This window comes from Misgurnus anguillicaudatus, chromosome 22, assembly GCF_027580225.2.
Source record: "Misgurnus anguillicaudatus chromosome 22, ASM2758022v2, whole genome shotgun sequence".
NCBI lineage: Eukaryota > Metazoa > Chordata > Actinopteri > Cypriniformes > Cobitidae > Misgurnus > Misgurnus anguillicaudatus.
In genome coordinates, this window is record NC_073358.2 from 1,901,998 (window position 1) to 1,916,186 (window position 14,189).

The following is a 14,189-nucleotide window of genomic DNA, read 5'->3' on the forward strand; positions in this document are numbered from 1 at the left end:
TACGATAAAACCTGTTGGAATGCATCTTTTGCAGCGATTTTTCTGTGAGCATATCAGTGAACACCCCTGACCACTTGGCGAGTTTCACGTCTTTGTAAACGAAAGTTGAATGCATTTTAGGAAGGATTGTTCCAGTGCACCTATACAGCCATCATAGAGGTGGGAGGTGATACAAGAGACACACGAAAATTCTCGGGTCAGCATCATATGTCCAAATTTCAGTCAAAACCGTTCTATTTCATCATAAACAATCTGAAAACAGGGCTTTAAGTGTAACATACCGAACTTGTCCTTTAAATGCTAATAAGTTTGTATTATTCCAAAGACAATATAAACAAAGCTGAAAAACGTATATCGCGTGAAATAAAACTCACTTTGTGAAATGAATTTTTGATCCTACCGCCCACCACACTACATCACATGCAGAATTTTAAGTATCGGCATGCCGTAAATAATAAACTGGGTTTTGAAATAAGAGCGATTGGATTGTGTTGGTGAGCCAGAACTTACGGAATGAAGGGACGTGATTCCTGGGCTGTGCCGGCTGAGGAGATTTCCAAACCTGCTCCTGTGTGACTGCGGAGGCCTGGGAGGGTTTAGGAGACTCTCCTTTGACGTGGTTCTCATTATCGGCTAAAACAAAGGATAAAAACAGAAAAGAAATACACTACTTAAATGTTTATTGGACACTTTCTATGGAAATAAAGTAAACCACACAGACATGTGAAGGAATATGAAAAATGAAAGCTGTTTACAGAAAGCCTTTATGAAATCTGCACATATTTTTCGGCCGAATAAATCAGCGTAATGGATTTAAACACTGTAGAATGCATTAAACAGAGCGGAGCCTTGTACAATTAGGCGAATAATTTAATACAGGGTCCACGCATAAACACTTTTCACCAATTAATTTTTACGACTTTTCCAATGAATGCACTCACAACAACTTTTGCCTAATGAAATAGTGTAGAGAGAAGCATAACAAGAAAATGATTTTGACAATGCACATTTTAAACATTTCCATTCGCTCGAACCCTGTTATTAAAGAGACAACCTGACTGAATAAAACGGTGACAATGAAATCCTACAGAAATCTGTGAAGCTCCTACAGGTGCAGATTACACGCAGGCGTACAGTATGAATAAATGATGAGGAAAGATGTGAAAATTATTTACTGATCAGACGGAAAAATAAACCGGATATGCAGCGCTCACATCTCGCCCATCTGTCAAACTTTAACCATTGCATTACACCTTTAGCCATGTGCTGATGCAGGAATATGATGTGAACAAAACAGAGCGCGAGTCCAAATTAGTAAAATCTGGAAAGGTTTTGGGGTTTGGTGGCTCACTCACCAGCGTGGGACTGCATGTGCTCCAGCAGGTTGTTGTAGAACTGGAACTGAATTCCACAGGCTCCACACGTGAAGGTTTCTGGAACAAAAGGTCCAGTTTCTCTCTCAGAACAATGCAATGTTCTCATAGCACAGCGTGGAGAGCTACGCTACTACGTACACTACTGCTAACAAATTTAGGTCAGCCACACGCTTTCAACTTAAAGACTATAAACCTGAAATGTTGGAATGCCATGCAATGGCACACAGATGGGCGAAGAGCGAGATCCACTAGCATTAGAAACAAAACTGAAATGAAATATGAGAAGAATGATATCACATGAAAAGGGTAAACCGCTGGAAGCACGTACTTTGAGGACTGGGTAGTGAACTGTAGGCGCGGCTGTTTGGAGTATCTGAAAGACAAATAATTCGTTTTCAATGATATACAAAAATATTTTTTGACATATATACAGTATTGTTGTGCAAAAAGGAAAGGCCACCTCTAGATTTGGACCACAAAACCAGTTATAAGTAGGGCTGTGCAAAAATATTGATACAGCTAACTTTCGTGATAATTTTTCCACGATACTGTATTTGTATTTCCATCTCTAATATTGGTATTTTCAAATATAATAATATAATCCCTCTGTGTGCGTCAAACTACCTCCTCCGCCACTGCTGTAGTTGTCGCTCATATACGGCCATTCGGCCAATGTCTCAGAAGTTAGCCGTAGTGAGAAAATGGCATAACATTTTAAAACGCCTGCAGCTTTCAAAGTTGACATGTGAAAGCACTCTGGTTTAAAAAAAAAAGTACAAAAAAATCTGCTCTTTTTTAACATTTTTGATTAAAAAAAACTGAAAAAGTATTGCAAAGTATCACAACATGCAACGTATTGTATCGTATGGTGATGCATTGTATCATGCCACATGTATCGTGACATGTATCGTATCGTGAGGTCCTTGCCAATACCCAGCCCTAGTTATAAGGGTCAATTTTTTGAAATTGATATGTATACATCATATGAAAGTTTAATAGATAAACTTTCCATTGATGTATGTATAGGACAATATTTGGCCATCATATACACTGCAAAAAATGACTTTTTTTGTTTTTTTCTTGTTTTCAGTAGAAATATCTAAACATTCTTAAAACAAGATGTATTTTCTTGATGAGCAAAATAACCCAAAAAAATAAGTCCAGTTTTTTAAAACAAGCAAAAATATTTGCCAATAGGGTGAGAAAAAAAAACTTGAAATCATTTTAGTTTTTTCTTAAACACTCAAAGAATAATTTTGTTTTAAGCACAAATTCACTTAATTTTTTGTGTTTTTTGTCTAAAACCTAGACTTATTTCATCAAGAAAATACATCTTGATTTAAGAATTTTTAGATGAAAACAAAATATTATATAAATACTAAGTAAGAAAGTCATTTTTTGCAGTGCAACTATTTGAAAATCTTGCAAAAAAAATCGAAATATTGAGAAAAATCACCTTTAATGTAACATGAGCTTTATTTAATATCCTAGTGATTTTTGGCATAAAAGAAAATTTCAATAATTTTGACCCAAACAATGTATTGTTGGCAATTGCTACAAATATACCTGTGCGACTTATGGTTTTGTGGTCCTGGGTCACATTTGTAGCAAAATTGGGGACAGCGTGAGAGACGCTACACTGTCAAAAATAAAGGTGTAAAGCTCTCACCGGGGCAGTACCCTTTAACTCTTTCAACGCCATTGACGAGATATCTCGTCAATTAAGAGAAAACGCTTCCCCGCCAATGACGAGATTTTCCGTCTTTCCGCAATACCGCTATTATCCACCAGGTGGCAACTTTTAAACCCGGAAGCATTACCCTATGGCAAGCGGCTGCATGTCCGTGTCTGTTTTAAAGATCGCTCTGAATGGGATCTCTATGAAAAGTACGTCAAAAAAATGGAATTATCTCAGCTTTTTGCTCAAAATGTGGTGTTTTTGCAGAAACCTACCCATATTCAAAAGCTGATTACAAAACAACTACTAAAGGTAGGATGAAACGGTTTTTTTTTGTTTGAAAGCAGAGGGACTGTTCTTTCATTTGGTATATTGAATGTTAATATATTTAAAGAAGAACATTTTCTGGAAGGCATTAAACTTTAGTGAAAATCATGAAAAACGCTGGCGCTGGCTGGCAACTTTTTTAAAAAACGCTGGCGGTGAATGAGTTAAAAAGGTCCTAATATGTACCATTCATGTACAAATGTGTGTCTTTGAACTACCAATATGTACCTTTGAAGTACTGATATGCACTCTTTGGGTACAAAGGTGTACCTTTTTGAAAAGGTACTGTCCCAGTGATAACTTTTTTTTTTTTATTTCTGAGAGGTTAAGGTGTTTTTTAACCCAAGGAACAATGGTAAAGAAAATAAGAAACCAATAAATAAAACGACACAAAAAGATGTGCCATATAAGTGTACGAGAATGACTGGCGTTCCAATATGCATGCAAAATTGGAATTTGGCGTACGTATTTGCACGACTTTCACACTGCGTGCGAATTATATGCATTTCATGAAAATGGGCTCAAAAACTGTTTTTCTAGTCAAATTTTAGAATTTTTTGATATTTTTACTGAAAACAAGTCAAAAATAGTAAGTAAGAAAGTCATTTTGTAGGGCATACATCACTGTCAGATGATATATAAATTTCAATTTCAAAAAATTGACCCTTATGACTGGTTTTGTGGCCCAGGATCACATTTGGTAAAAGAAACATTCACTAACATTAGAAGTGGACTAAGGAAAATAAAATGAGCAGATGTAAAGTCATTAAAAGTCACAGTACACGTCTGGTCAGTGCTACACACAGGTGCTAGAGATCTTTGACTGTGTGAGCAAAGGCCAAACTCTTTATCAGAGTCAAATATGCCAAAGTTGAACGATGTCATGTTGCAAAACCCCAAATCCCAAAGTATAATTCATATTAATGTCACTTACCACTGGAGTTCTGAGAATTGTTGATGTCTGCACGACTGGACTGAGCAGGCGGGCTGGATAACTTCCCTTCCATTTTAAGGCTAAAAGGACCTTCTGTAAAGACAAAAATCAAGGGTTAAATGATTAACACTATTCACCCTTTTATTGTGTCAGAGAAAAAAACAGTTAACCTGTTATTTTATTCTTGAAATTTTGTGACTTTGTCTCATTGATGGCCATAAACATGCATGCAAAGTTTGGGCACGCTGATATGTTTTGAAGTGTACGTGAATAATTTTGTAACAATTTTGATGTTCGGGGTCAATTTGACCCGCATTTTTTTTGTTCCAAAGCAACTGTACAGACCCAAATTAAATATTTGTTTTCAGTATATGTTGGTATATTGGTGTTTAACCATCCTGAAATGGGGGTAAAATGCTGTAAAAAGACTTTTACAGACACAGATGGTAAAGTGAGCTATCTTTTCTATTTACAATGTAGATTAAATACTACTTGAGTTACTGTTTTCTTCCAGACATTTTGTGACTTTTTCTCATTTACGGCCATGAACATGCATGCAAAGTAAGGATGTGTTTAAGTGTTTTTTACACAAATAATGTTTTTTTTACGATTTTGATGTTCGTGGGGCAATTTGACCCATATTTGTTTATCCCAAGGAAACTGTATAGACACAAATTAATACATGTATTGCATATATGTTGGTGTTTTACTACCTTGAAAAGTGAAAAGTGAGCTATTCCTCACTATTTTCAGTACTGATAAAGACTTTCTCAGATACAGAAAAGTAAAAGTGAACTATCATTTTATTTTCAATGTATTTGAAATACTATTTAAAGCAGATGATTTTAGACCCACAGAAATCCAGAGGTGATTACAGGTGATGCCGGTTGTGCCCCAAAAAACATGACACCAAAACAAGCACCATTTGTGTAAAATGCAAGAAGTCAGAAAGCACATGCTTGATGTGTGCACTTCATGTCAACAGTGATTTGATGAATTTGTACAATGAGCCTCAAGAACAAAAGATGAGCCTGTTTAGGAAAAGAAGGGCTTAATTTCATTTCACAGCAATATTAAATTTCAAATTTTTCATAATGTTATATCTAGGGAATGTCATTGAATCCAATTAGGGTCAATTTGATCCGCTCCATCGAAATCGTCACAAAAATCGAACACAATACAAGGGTTAAAGCCGGGTCAAGGCCATGTTTAGAGAGAAGTATTTTGTCGGTAGTAACGTTATTACAGGACATGAAGGAAATTTAATTTGGAAGAAGTTTTAAACTCCTTCCACAAAGGTTTTGTGTTACATTGCAAAATTAAGCCCAAGAGACAAAATATGGAAAATGTCAAAATACAAAACAGGATACAACGAGGATCTACAATGTTATTTGTAGAAAAAAAACAGTTGTGTGCGAGAAACTTTATTTCTCAAGAGCATCAGCAGTGAATATTCGTAGACATGCAGATTGCATTATTCTTGTTGTTGCTTTTGTGATATTTTGGTCATGCTTTTCCCCTCCATAAACAGTGATATTTTGGTCATGCTTTTTCCCTTCATAAACAATAAATGATTAACTACCATACAACAGACTTATACAACAGTAGACTGTTTGCTTGTTTTATGTTTGTATAATATGTGACCCTGAACCACAAAACCATTCATAAGTCGCACAGGTACATCTGTAGCAAGAGCCAAAAATACATTGTATGGGTCAAAATTATAGATTTTTAAGTGCCAAAAATCATTAGGATATAAAGTAAAAAATATCGTAAGTAAAGATCTTTCCTACCATTAATATATCAAAAATATCATTATCATTAGTAATGCGTGTTGCTAAGAACTTCATTTAGACAACTTTAAAGGCCATTTTCTCAATATTTAGATTCCAGATTTTCAAATAGATGCATCTCTGCCAAAGATATATCCTATCATAACAAACCATACATCAATGGAAAGCTTATTTATTCAACTTTCAGAGGATATATATAAATCTCAATTTCAATGGTTTTGTGGTCCAGGGTCACATATAATCCTAAAGAAAAACTACTTTAGAAAGTAAATCCTCTTTCTGTCCCCCAAAGCATCCCCATTTAATTCACAGTTACCAATAAAGGACATCATTTCAGTTAATAGTCTTAACAGGACATTTATGGCATGGGTTATTGTATAAACAAATAGTTTTGTATCCCAAATTGAGTATTCAGGCCACATAAATCAGTGCTGTATGCACCAGCTGTGAGACTGCCATGAAATGAATGAGATTGTTAAGGGTTTGTGCCCTTCAGATTTTATAGACCTCACTGGTTTCAAGTCCTGTTTTGCTGGAAAATGTCAACTTACAAAACACGCCATTAGTGGCAGGTCTTAACTGAGAGATTAGTTGGGTTATATGTACAGATATACATGTACAGCAGATAAAAGCATTTTCCCCACTATCAACATAATCTGATTTTTAAAAACCGGATTAGGAACAGGACTTCATAATGAGGAGAAAAACGCAATCAGTAAAGTATCTATCGGTAAACAGGTGCGATTTGTGAAAAAAATCAGGGGGGTGTTTTTCAAATATTTTTATTTATGAAAATAAAGTATGAACCACGTGCTTATATTGATTATAAGGATGCTCCGATCGATCGGCCGCGGATCGGTATCGGCATTAAATTACTCGATCGGTACTCGCTAAATTTGGCGATCTCATGAACCGATCTTTCCGTTTACTTTTGTCATCGTAGGGCTCCTGAATACGGCTGCAATTAGATACCATCTTTACGCAGTGCGAGCATTTTTATAACCCATTGCTCATGTGCGACGTGCAGAGTTGTGTATTTTCTATGAGGCTGCGCTCCGGGCCTAACAGCGCGACGTGTCTTCACATCCCCATCAAACAGCGTATACAGTACAACACATATCTATCCCAGACATGACGAATGTTTATTATTTGCATGCGTTTTAAAGACAGGCGCGCACACAGCAGCCTGTTATCAGTCCACGTGAACAGAGCGATCTCTCTTACGTCTTAAAGCTACAGTAACCTAATTCATCTCTCAATAAAATCACTCTTTGCTCTTTACTGAATAACTGTTGTACTTTATACAAATGCATGTATATTTTATTCATACAGTAAATACTGTAAAGTGTTTTTTACTTTTAATAAAAATAAGCCTTTTAAAATGCATATTAAATTTCTCTTTGCAGAAGAAATATTTGTTGTGCTAATTTATTTGATTCTCTATTAAAACAATAATATACATAATTATTGTAACAAAGGCAACATCTGTGTTATTACTTTATCTAGAAAAAATGTTAAGTGTTAAAATCATCAAAGAGCTTGCATATCAGCTTGAAGAATCGGTTTCGACATAGGTATCGGACGATCACGAAGACAGCAAATCGATAATTGGTAGCGGCTGACAAAATCCTGATCGGAGCATCCCTATTGATTATTCAGGGTATTAAAGGCGCTCTAAGCTCCTCCCCCTCCCTTCCCTTCTTATTCAGGGTATTAAAGATGCTCTAAGCTCCTCCCCCTCCCTTCTTATTCAGGGTTTTTAAGGCGCTCTTAGCTCCTCCCCCTCCCTTCTCTTCTTATTCAACGTATTAAATATGCTCTAAGCTCCTCCCCCTCCCTTCCCTTCTTATTCAGGGTATTAAAGGCGCTCTAAGCTCCTCCCCCTCTCTTCCCTTCTTATTCAGGGTATTAAAGGCGCTCTAAGCTCCTCCCCCTCCCTTCCCTTCTTATTCAGGGTATTAAAGGCGCTCTAAGCTCCTCCCCCTCCTTTCCCTTCTTATTCAGGGTATTAAAGGCGCTCTTAGCTCCTCCCCCTCCCTTCCCTTGTTATTCAGGGTATTAAAGGCACTCTTAGCTCCTCCCCCTCCCCTCCCTTCTTGTTTAGGGTATTAAAGGCGCTCTAAGCTCCTCACCCTCCCTTCCCTTCTTATTCAGGGTATTAAAGGAGCTCTAAGCTCCTCCCCTCTCTTTCCTTCTTATTCAGGGTATTAAAGGAGCTCTAAGCTCCTCCCCTCTCTTTCCTTCTTATTCAGGGTATTAAAGGCGCGCTAAGCTCCCCCCGAATTCCCTTCTTGTTTAGGGTATTAAAGGCGCCCTAAGCTCCTCCCTTCCCTTCTTATTCAGGGTATTAAAGGCATTCTTAGCTCCTCCCCCTCCCTTCCTTTCTTATTCAGGGTATTACAGGCGCTCTAAGCTCCTCCCCCTCCCTTCCCTTCTTATTCAGGGTATTAAAGGCGCTCTTAGCTCCTCCCCCTCCCTTCCCTTCTTATTCAGGGTATTAAAGGCGCAGTTTAACCACTTTGTTTTTGTTGCAGTTTGTGGAGCCGGTTAGTAGACACGCTCCTTTCTGTTGATTGGCTACAAGTGTGTTATGATAGTCGACCCGACTCTCTTTTCCAAAATGTTTTTCAGATATTGTGCACTCCACCTTTAAGCTATTTCTTGTAACTGTTGAAATAAAATATGTATAGAAATTAGGGCTGTCAAAATATGCGTTAATAACGCGTTAACGCAAATTCATTTTAACGCCACTAATTTTATTAACGGAGATTAACGCAACGCACAATTTCTGTTTGACCCTTGGTCCAGCCCATAGTTGAATGAACAGAGACGCAGACAAATGTGACTCTCTCTAAATGAGTAAAAGGTTTTCATAGAAATAAGAACATTAAGCAAATCGTCTACCAAATCCAATGCTCTAAATGCTCGTTGGACATCTGATATGATCTTTATTTATACGTCTGAGAGGTGTAACGTTACCATCCTCCTAATGCTTAATCTAATACAAAGATGCGACTCAATTCATTTTGGTTTCGCTTTTATGCATGACTTAGAAAATAGACTGCAGGACTTGCTTGATGTTAAAATAGTCATTAAGAGAGATAAAGTTCGGTACCTGATTAATGTTAAAGAGTTATTAAGAGCGACAAGACTCAAAAGCGATCCCCTCACGCTGACTGACTGATATCTGAAGCGCGTGCACACAGACGCGCGAGTGCGCGCCCCGGATATATAGACATCTTCACAAAATTACAGTTTTACAAATATCTGTTTTGATAAGAATTCACGCAGGTAGGCTCTATAATCTGTTATGTTTTAAGTAAATGTTTGGTTAACTGTTGGGTAATACTATCTGATGTGTAACATTATATTAGATCACTTAGATTTTAAGCAGTCTGTCTCAATGTCAATCAAACAAAAGGAAAAAAAGTTGAACATACATTGATGATGTTTTTGCTTTGTGTGTGCTAAATCTATTAGTTTTACCAGTGATTTTAAGGTATTGATGTGGTAATATAATGTATGGATGTGGAAATGTTTGTGGTAATTTGACTCTTTCAACTTCAAACAAGTTTAGTTCTGTCATATTTTGTTATATTTCAACAAATCATGCATTGTTCTATGTTTTAATAGAGAATGTCAAAATATGAACAACTATTTTTTTTAAATTTGCTAATTCCGACTCAACTTGCCAGCACAGGTCACAAATGATGCAGCAGCAAACAAAAATGGAGAAAGAAAATTTTCTGGAAGGAAAATTCATATACAAAACAATGGCTGGTGATTCTGTTAAAATGTAAACAGGCTGTTGTTAACATACATTTGCATAAAGCATCTATATATGTATATATGATTAGAATATTAAAAACCTGAAAAGTGTTAAATTAGGGTAAATTTAGAATGGATAAAAATGTGCGATTAATTTGCGATTAATCGCAGTTAACTCATGAAATCATGCGATTAATCTAGATTAATTTTTTTAATCTATTGACAGCCCTAATAGAAATGTAACCAGTCCTTCTCGCACCCACTTCTTGACATTTGGAAAATCCAGGCATGGATTAAATAAGGATCATGACATTACTTAGACACGCTGTCACCTATTGTTACATGAGTGGAGGCACTGACAGTAATACTCCATTCCTGATTTTACTATTGTTTGCACTATTGCGTGCGTGGCAGCATTTTTATTTATATTTATATTCAAATTATATATTCTTCATTTTAGGACGCATGATTACCATTAATCATGGGGGGATACGGTTTTTGGAAAAAAAATCTAAGGAGGGGATAACCCCCCCTATTCCCCCAGCAAATCGCACCATTGGTACACATCATTCTGAGTAATCGAATGTGTACATTTTTGTATTACTAAAACTTGCTAAATTGCTTTGCGATGACTTCATCCAACTGCAAAGATTAGAAAGTCAAAAGCTTATATGTTTGAAATGTAATCAAATATGTATGAAATCACCTAACATGAGTCAACCACAATCAGCCAATCACAAGCACACATCATCCATAATCAACCAATCACAAATGTGCTTTGCAATCTCCCTGCAATACAACCTTAAAATGAAAAATGTGACGGATTTCCAGAGCTCATTAGGAATAATCAGTCATTCTGAAGCGAATAGAAATTTAATTCTGCTAGCATCGCTGCAGTCCATGACCCATTTCTATATTTCCAGCACACTTTAAATAGCTTTCAATGTCAAAGTCCTGTGCATATCCTCAATGCAGGAGTAAGAGATAAACGAGAGGAGACTCCAAGGACAAAGATAACAAGAGCAACTTTACAGTGAACACGTCTGCAGGTAGAGAAATAATTTGATAACAGTGTGACCGTGATCTTCATACTGTATGTTCTGCTTGTCTGTGCATAAATCTCATATGTGTGAATCAATAAAAACATCCGCACTTACTCATAGGAGCGTGAAGAGCCACATGTTCCTGGTACGGGTTGAAGTATTTATACTGTTTTCCACAATACTCGCATGTGTAACTTCCGGTTTCTTTAAAAGCACAAAATACAGTTATAAGACAACAGCATTACATCACCACAACATTTTGAGGATCTGACACGGCGACTTTACAACCATCATCACAAATTTACAGCATCTAACTGCAGCATCTCAAAGAAAAATCAATGTTGCATCGCCAGCAATAACGCTAATGGTTCTTACTTGGTCCCATCTTTTGGAATGATTCCGGTTCCTCTTTCAGATCTTCCACAGGAATCACATGATCATATGGATCTGGTCAGGATGACAGAAGATGGAAACAAGATTAGCAAACATTCAAGGTTCATCCTTCAAACATCTTACCTTCAAACAAAGACATCTTACCATCAACTGCGTGGAGATCTCTGTGCTCCTGAAAACAGCTGTAATACTTGTATTTTTTCCCACAAACATCACACGTATAGCGGAAAGAACCTAAATTGTAAAACACAGACAATGAGCTCATATTTGCAACACAACAAAGTTTTCTTAGTCAGGTTTACAACTTTGTTTAAAAGATCTACTAACTATTGATTCCTATTGATGCTCCTTCACCTGAGGTGGCACCTTCTGACTCTAAACACCAAGAAACAACAAAAAATATAGAAACATACACTCGTTACATCTAACAGCTCTGTAGGTTGTCATATAAACAGAATTGAGTCTTAAAAAGGGGACATTTCACGAGACTTTTTCAAAAGGTGTCAAATAAATCTTTGTATACTTCACGTGTACTCTGGGGATACCAATTTAGATTATTTATTATAACATGTTAAAATTGCCACTTGGTAGGTGTGAGCAAAAATGTGCCGTTTTTGAGTGTGTCCTTTAACCTGTTAGCCCTCATTCCATTTTCCGAACCCCCCCACAAAAACTGTCATAGCCAAACTAAAATAGATACAGTTTATAAAGTCTTTGCACTAAAAGCATAAGTTTGGTCTCATTTGAAAGCAGACACTTGGAAGTTTATTAAGAGGTGAACATTAGTTACTTTCATAATAAAAAAAGTTGTTATAGAGAGCTTAAATTATTCTTTTTTATAAACTCCACCAAACATGTATGAAATATTGTTATGAAAATCTAAATGAAATTGGCCTTGGAGCAATCTAGAAATGCTCTGCAGTTAAAGCCACAGGTCTGACCATGTTCTGTTTTAAATCTGAAGATGATACCTCTAAAACTCTGTATTTTATGAAATGTTTTTTTAGACCCATGTCATGTAAATTTATTTAGAGAAAACAGCAAAAATGCTAAGCTAATGTTTGTTTATTTATATCTCACAACATCCTTTCAGTTTATTGACCTATTGCTCCGTGTTTTAAACAGACTCATTAAATAAGCATCCGGATGAGTCATTAACAACTTTTAATCCGGGATATGGCTGTCTAAATGTTTATTTTATTATTATAAACAATATAATAATTGCTCATAATTTCTATTTAGTGTTTTATTTCCTCCTTTTGTCTCAATTCACTTTCTTTTTATTAAAGTCCTTTCTTACAAAAAGAAACTTACCTTAAAGAAGCTTTACCAGTCAAAATTATTCCTAGAAAAATATATCTCATATCTCCAGACAGCAGATGTTTACAGAACAGCTAGTACGTTAGCTTAGCATACCATCAAAACACGACGAATAAAAGCATTTAAAATAAAGCTCTCTTTATAACATCAAAAGTCGAGTGCTTAAACAATCATGCGTGATCTGATGTGGCTTTGGATCATAAAATAAGACCGAAAATAAACAATTTTATGTTATTTATGCTGTTAGCTTAGCATAGCATTATAATATACATTACTGTTATGAAAATAACAGACATAGCGTTAAAAATACAGACAAACCATGTATAATCTTAATCGTGTTTATTGTCTCCATGGTTTTAAAACATCAAAACATCTTTATTTGCATGTTATTATAAAAACAGCGATCGCTCGTTGCAGGTCACTGTTCAAGTTCACGTCTGACTGACAGCTGCTGCTGAGCTGAGCTCTGACGTCTTATTCTTTCTATGAAAGTTTCATGAGACATTCAGACTTTAGCGCCCTCCGGCTTCACGTATGAATGAAACAAACTTAGTGTGAATGCTTACAGGACTCCGGCTTGCTCATATCGCCATGTTTTGAATAAAAATGGGTGAAATATTACCCCCACTGCAGAAATTTGAAGTAAACATATAAAATTGAAGTAATATCAAATATGCATACTTTGAATTAAAAGCCCCGATGGATGTTGTTTTATCGAGTGCTTTCATGACGATCACGGAGGAGTATTTTTATCAATGAGTGCGGCTGAGGGTTATATTTCAAATTAAAGGTATGTACCGTTTTTCATTTTCATAACGCCTGACAAAAATGAAGAAATTACTGTTACTAGGATTCTCAGATTAAAATAAAGGTCAAAAACTAAATCTTAAATCAAAACACTTTTTAATGATGTATAGTTGTTTAATGTAAGTACATTTAAACTAACATTAATTTAAATTATGTAAATAAATAGCTCTTCAGTACATCCACGTCCTCGCGCAGGTTATCAAGTTAAAATGCATATACGCTGATACTGCAAACACTGATCACCATAATGGTGGTTTGTTGAAATTGAAACTCATTTGTGCGGTCTATTGTTTCTCGTTTGCTCAATCTCTCTGTGCTAAACGGCAGTCCCCTTCTGACATCACAAGGAGAGCCAAAATCAATGACTTGTTTTTTCACATGCTTGCAGAAAATGCTTTACTAAAACTAAGTTACTGGGTTGATCTTTTTCACAATTTCTAGGTTGTTAGAAGCACTGTGGACCCAATTATAGCACTTAAACATGGAAAAAGTCAGATTTCATGATATGTCCCCTTTAAATACAACACACAGTAGCAGTTGTTGATTTATTTCAGGTCAAACACGATGAATAAATCAGTGAGTAAAGAAAAGGTTACCTGTGTGGGCTCGGACGTGTGTCTGAAAGCAGTTATAGTACTTGTATTTTTTCCCACATACTCCGCAAACGTAAGAACCTATTCGAGGAAAAACACTGTTAGACCAGCTGACTTTTGCTGTGAAGATAATATAAAACAGTTGCTTAATATATAC

At 36.1% G+C, this 14,189-nt stretch overlaps 1 protein-coding gene across 4 annotated transcripts in view; it reads right to left on the reverse strand.

The window, feature by feature from the left end:
- The window catches only part of znf618 (zinc finger protein 618), a 34,035-nt gene that overhangs the window by 4,372 nt on the left and 15,474 nt on the right, over positions 1-14,189 (reverse strand). For 3 of the 4 annotated variants that reach the window (XM_055200298.2, XM_055200300.2, XM_055200299.2), the window contains exons 4-12: positions 14,036-14,113; positions 11,640-11,687; positions 11,457-11,546; positions 11,295-11,366; positions 11,034-11,123; positions 4,316-4,408; positions 1,705-1,749; positions 1,356-1,433; positions 511-633 (exon numbers count right to left, since the gene is read on the reverse strand). In XM_055200298.2, coding sequence (XP_055056273.2) covers positions 511-633; positions 1,356-1,433; positions 1,705-1,749; positions 4,316-4,408; positions 11,034-11,123; positions 11,295-11,366; positions 11,457-11,546; positions 11,640-11,687; positions 14,036-14,113 — 717 coding nt within the window. The remainder of the gene's footprint in view (positions 1-510; positions 634-1,355; positions 1,434-1,704; positions 1,750-4,315; positions 4,409-11,033; positions 11,124-11,294; positions 11,367-11,456; positions 11,547-11,639; positions 11,688-14,035; positions 14,114-14,189) is intronic. The other variant, XM_055200302.2, reaches the window with a different exon arrangement.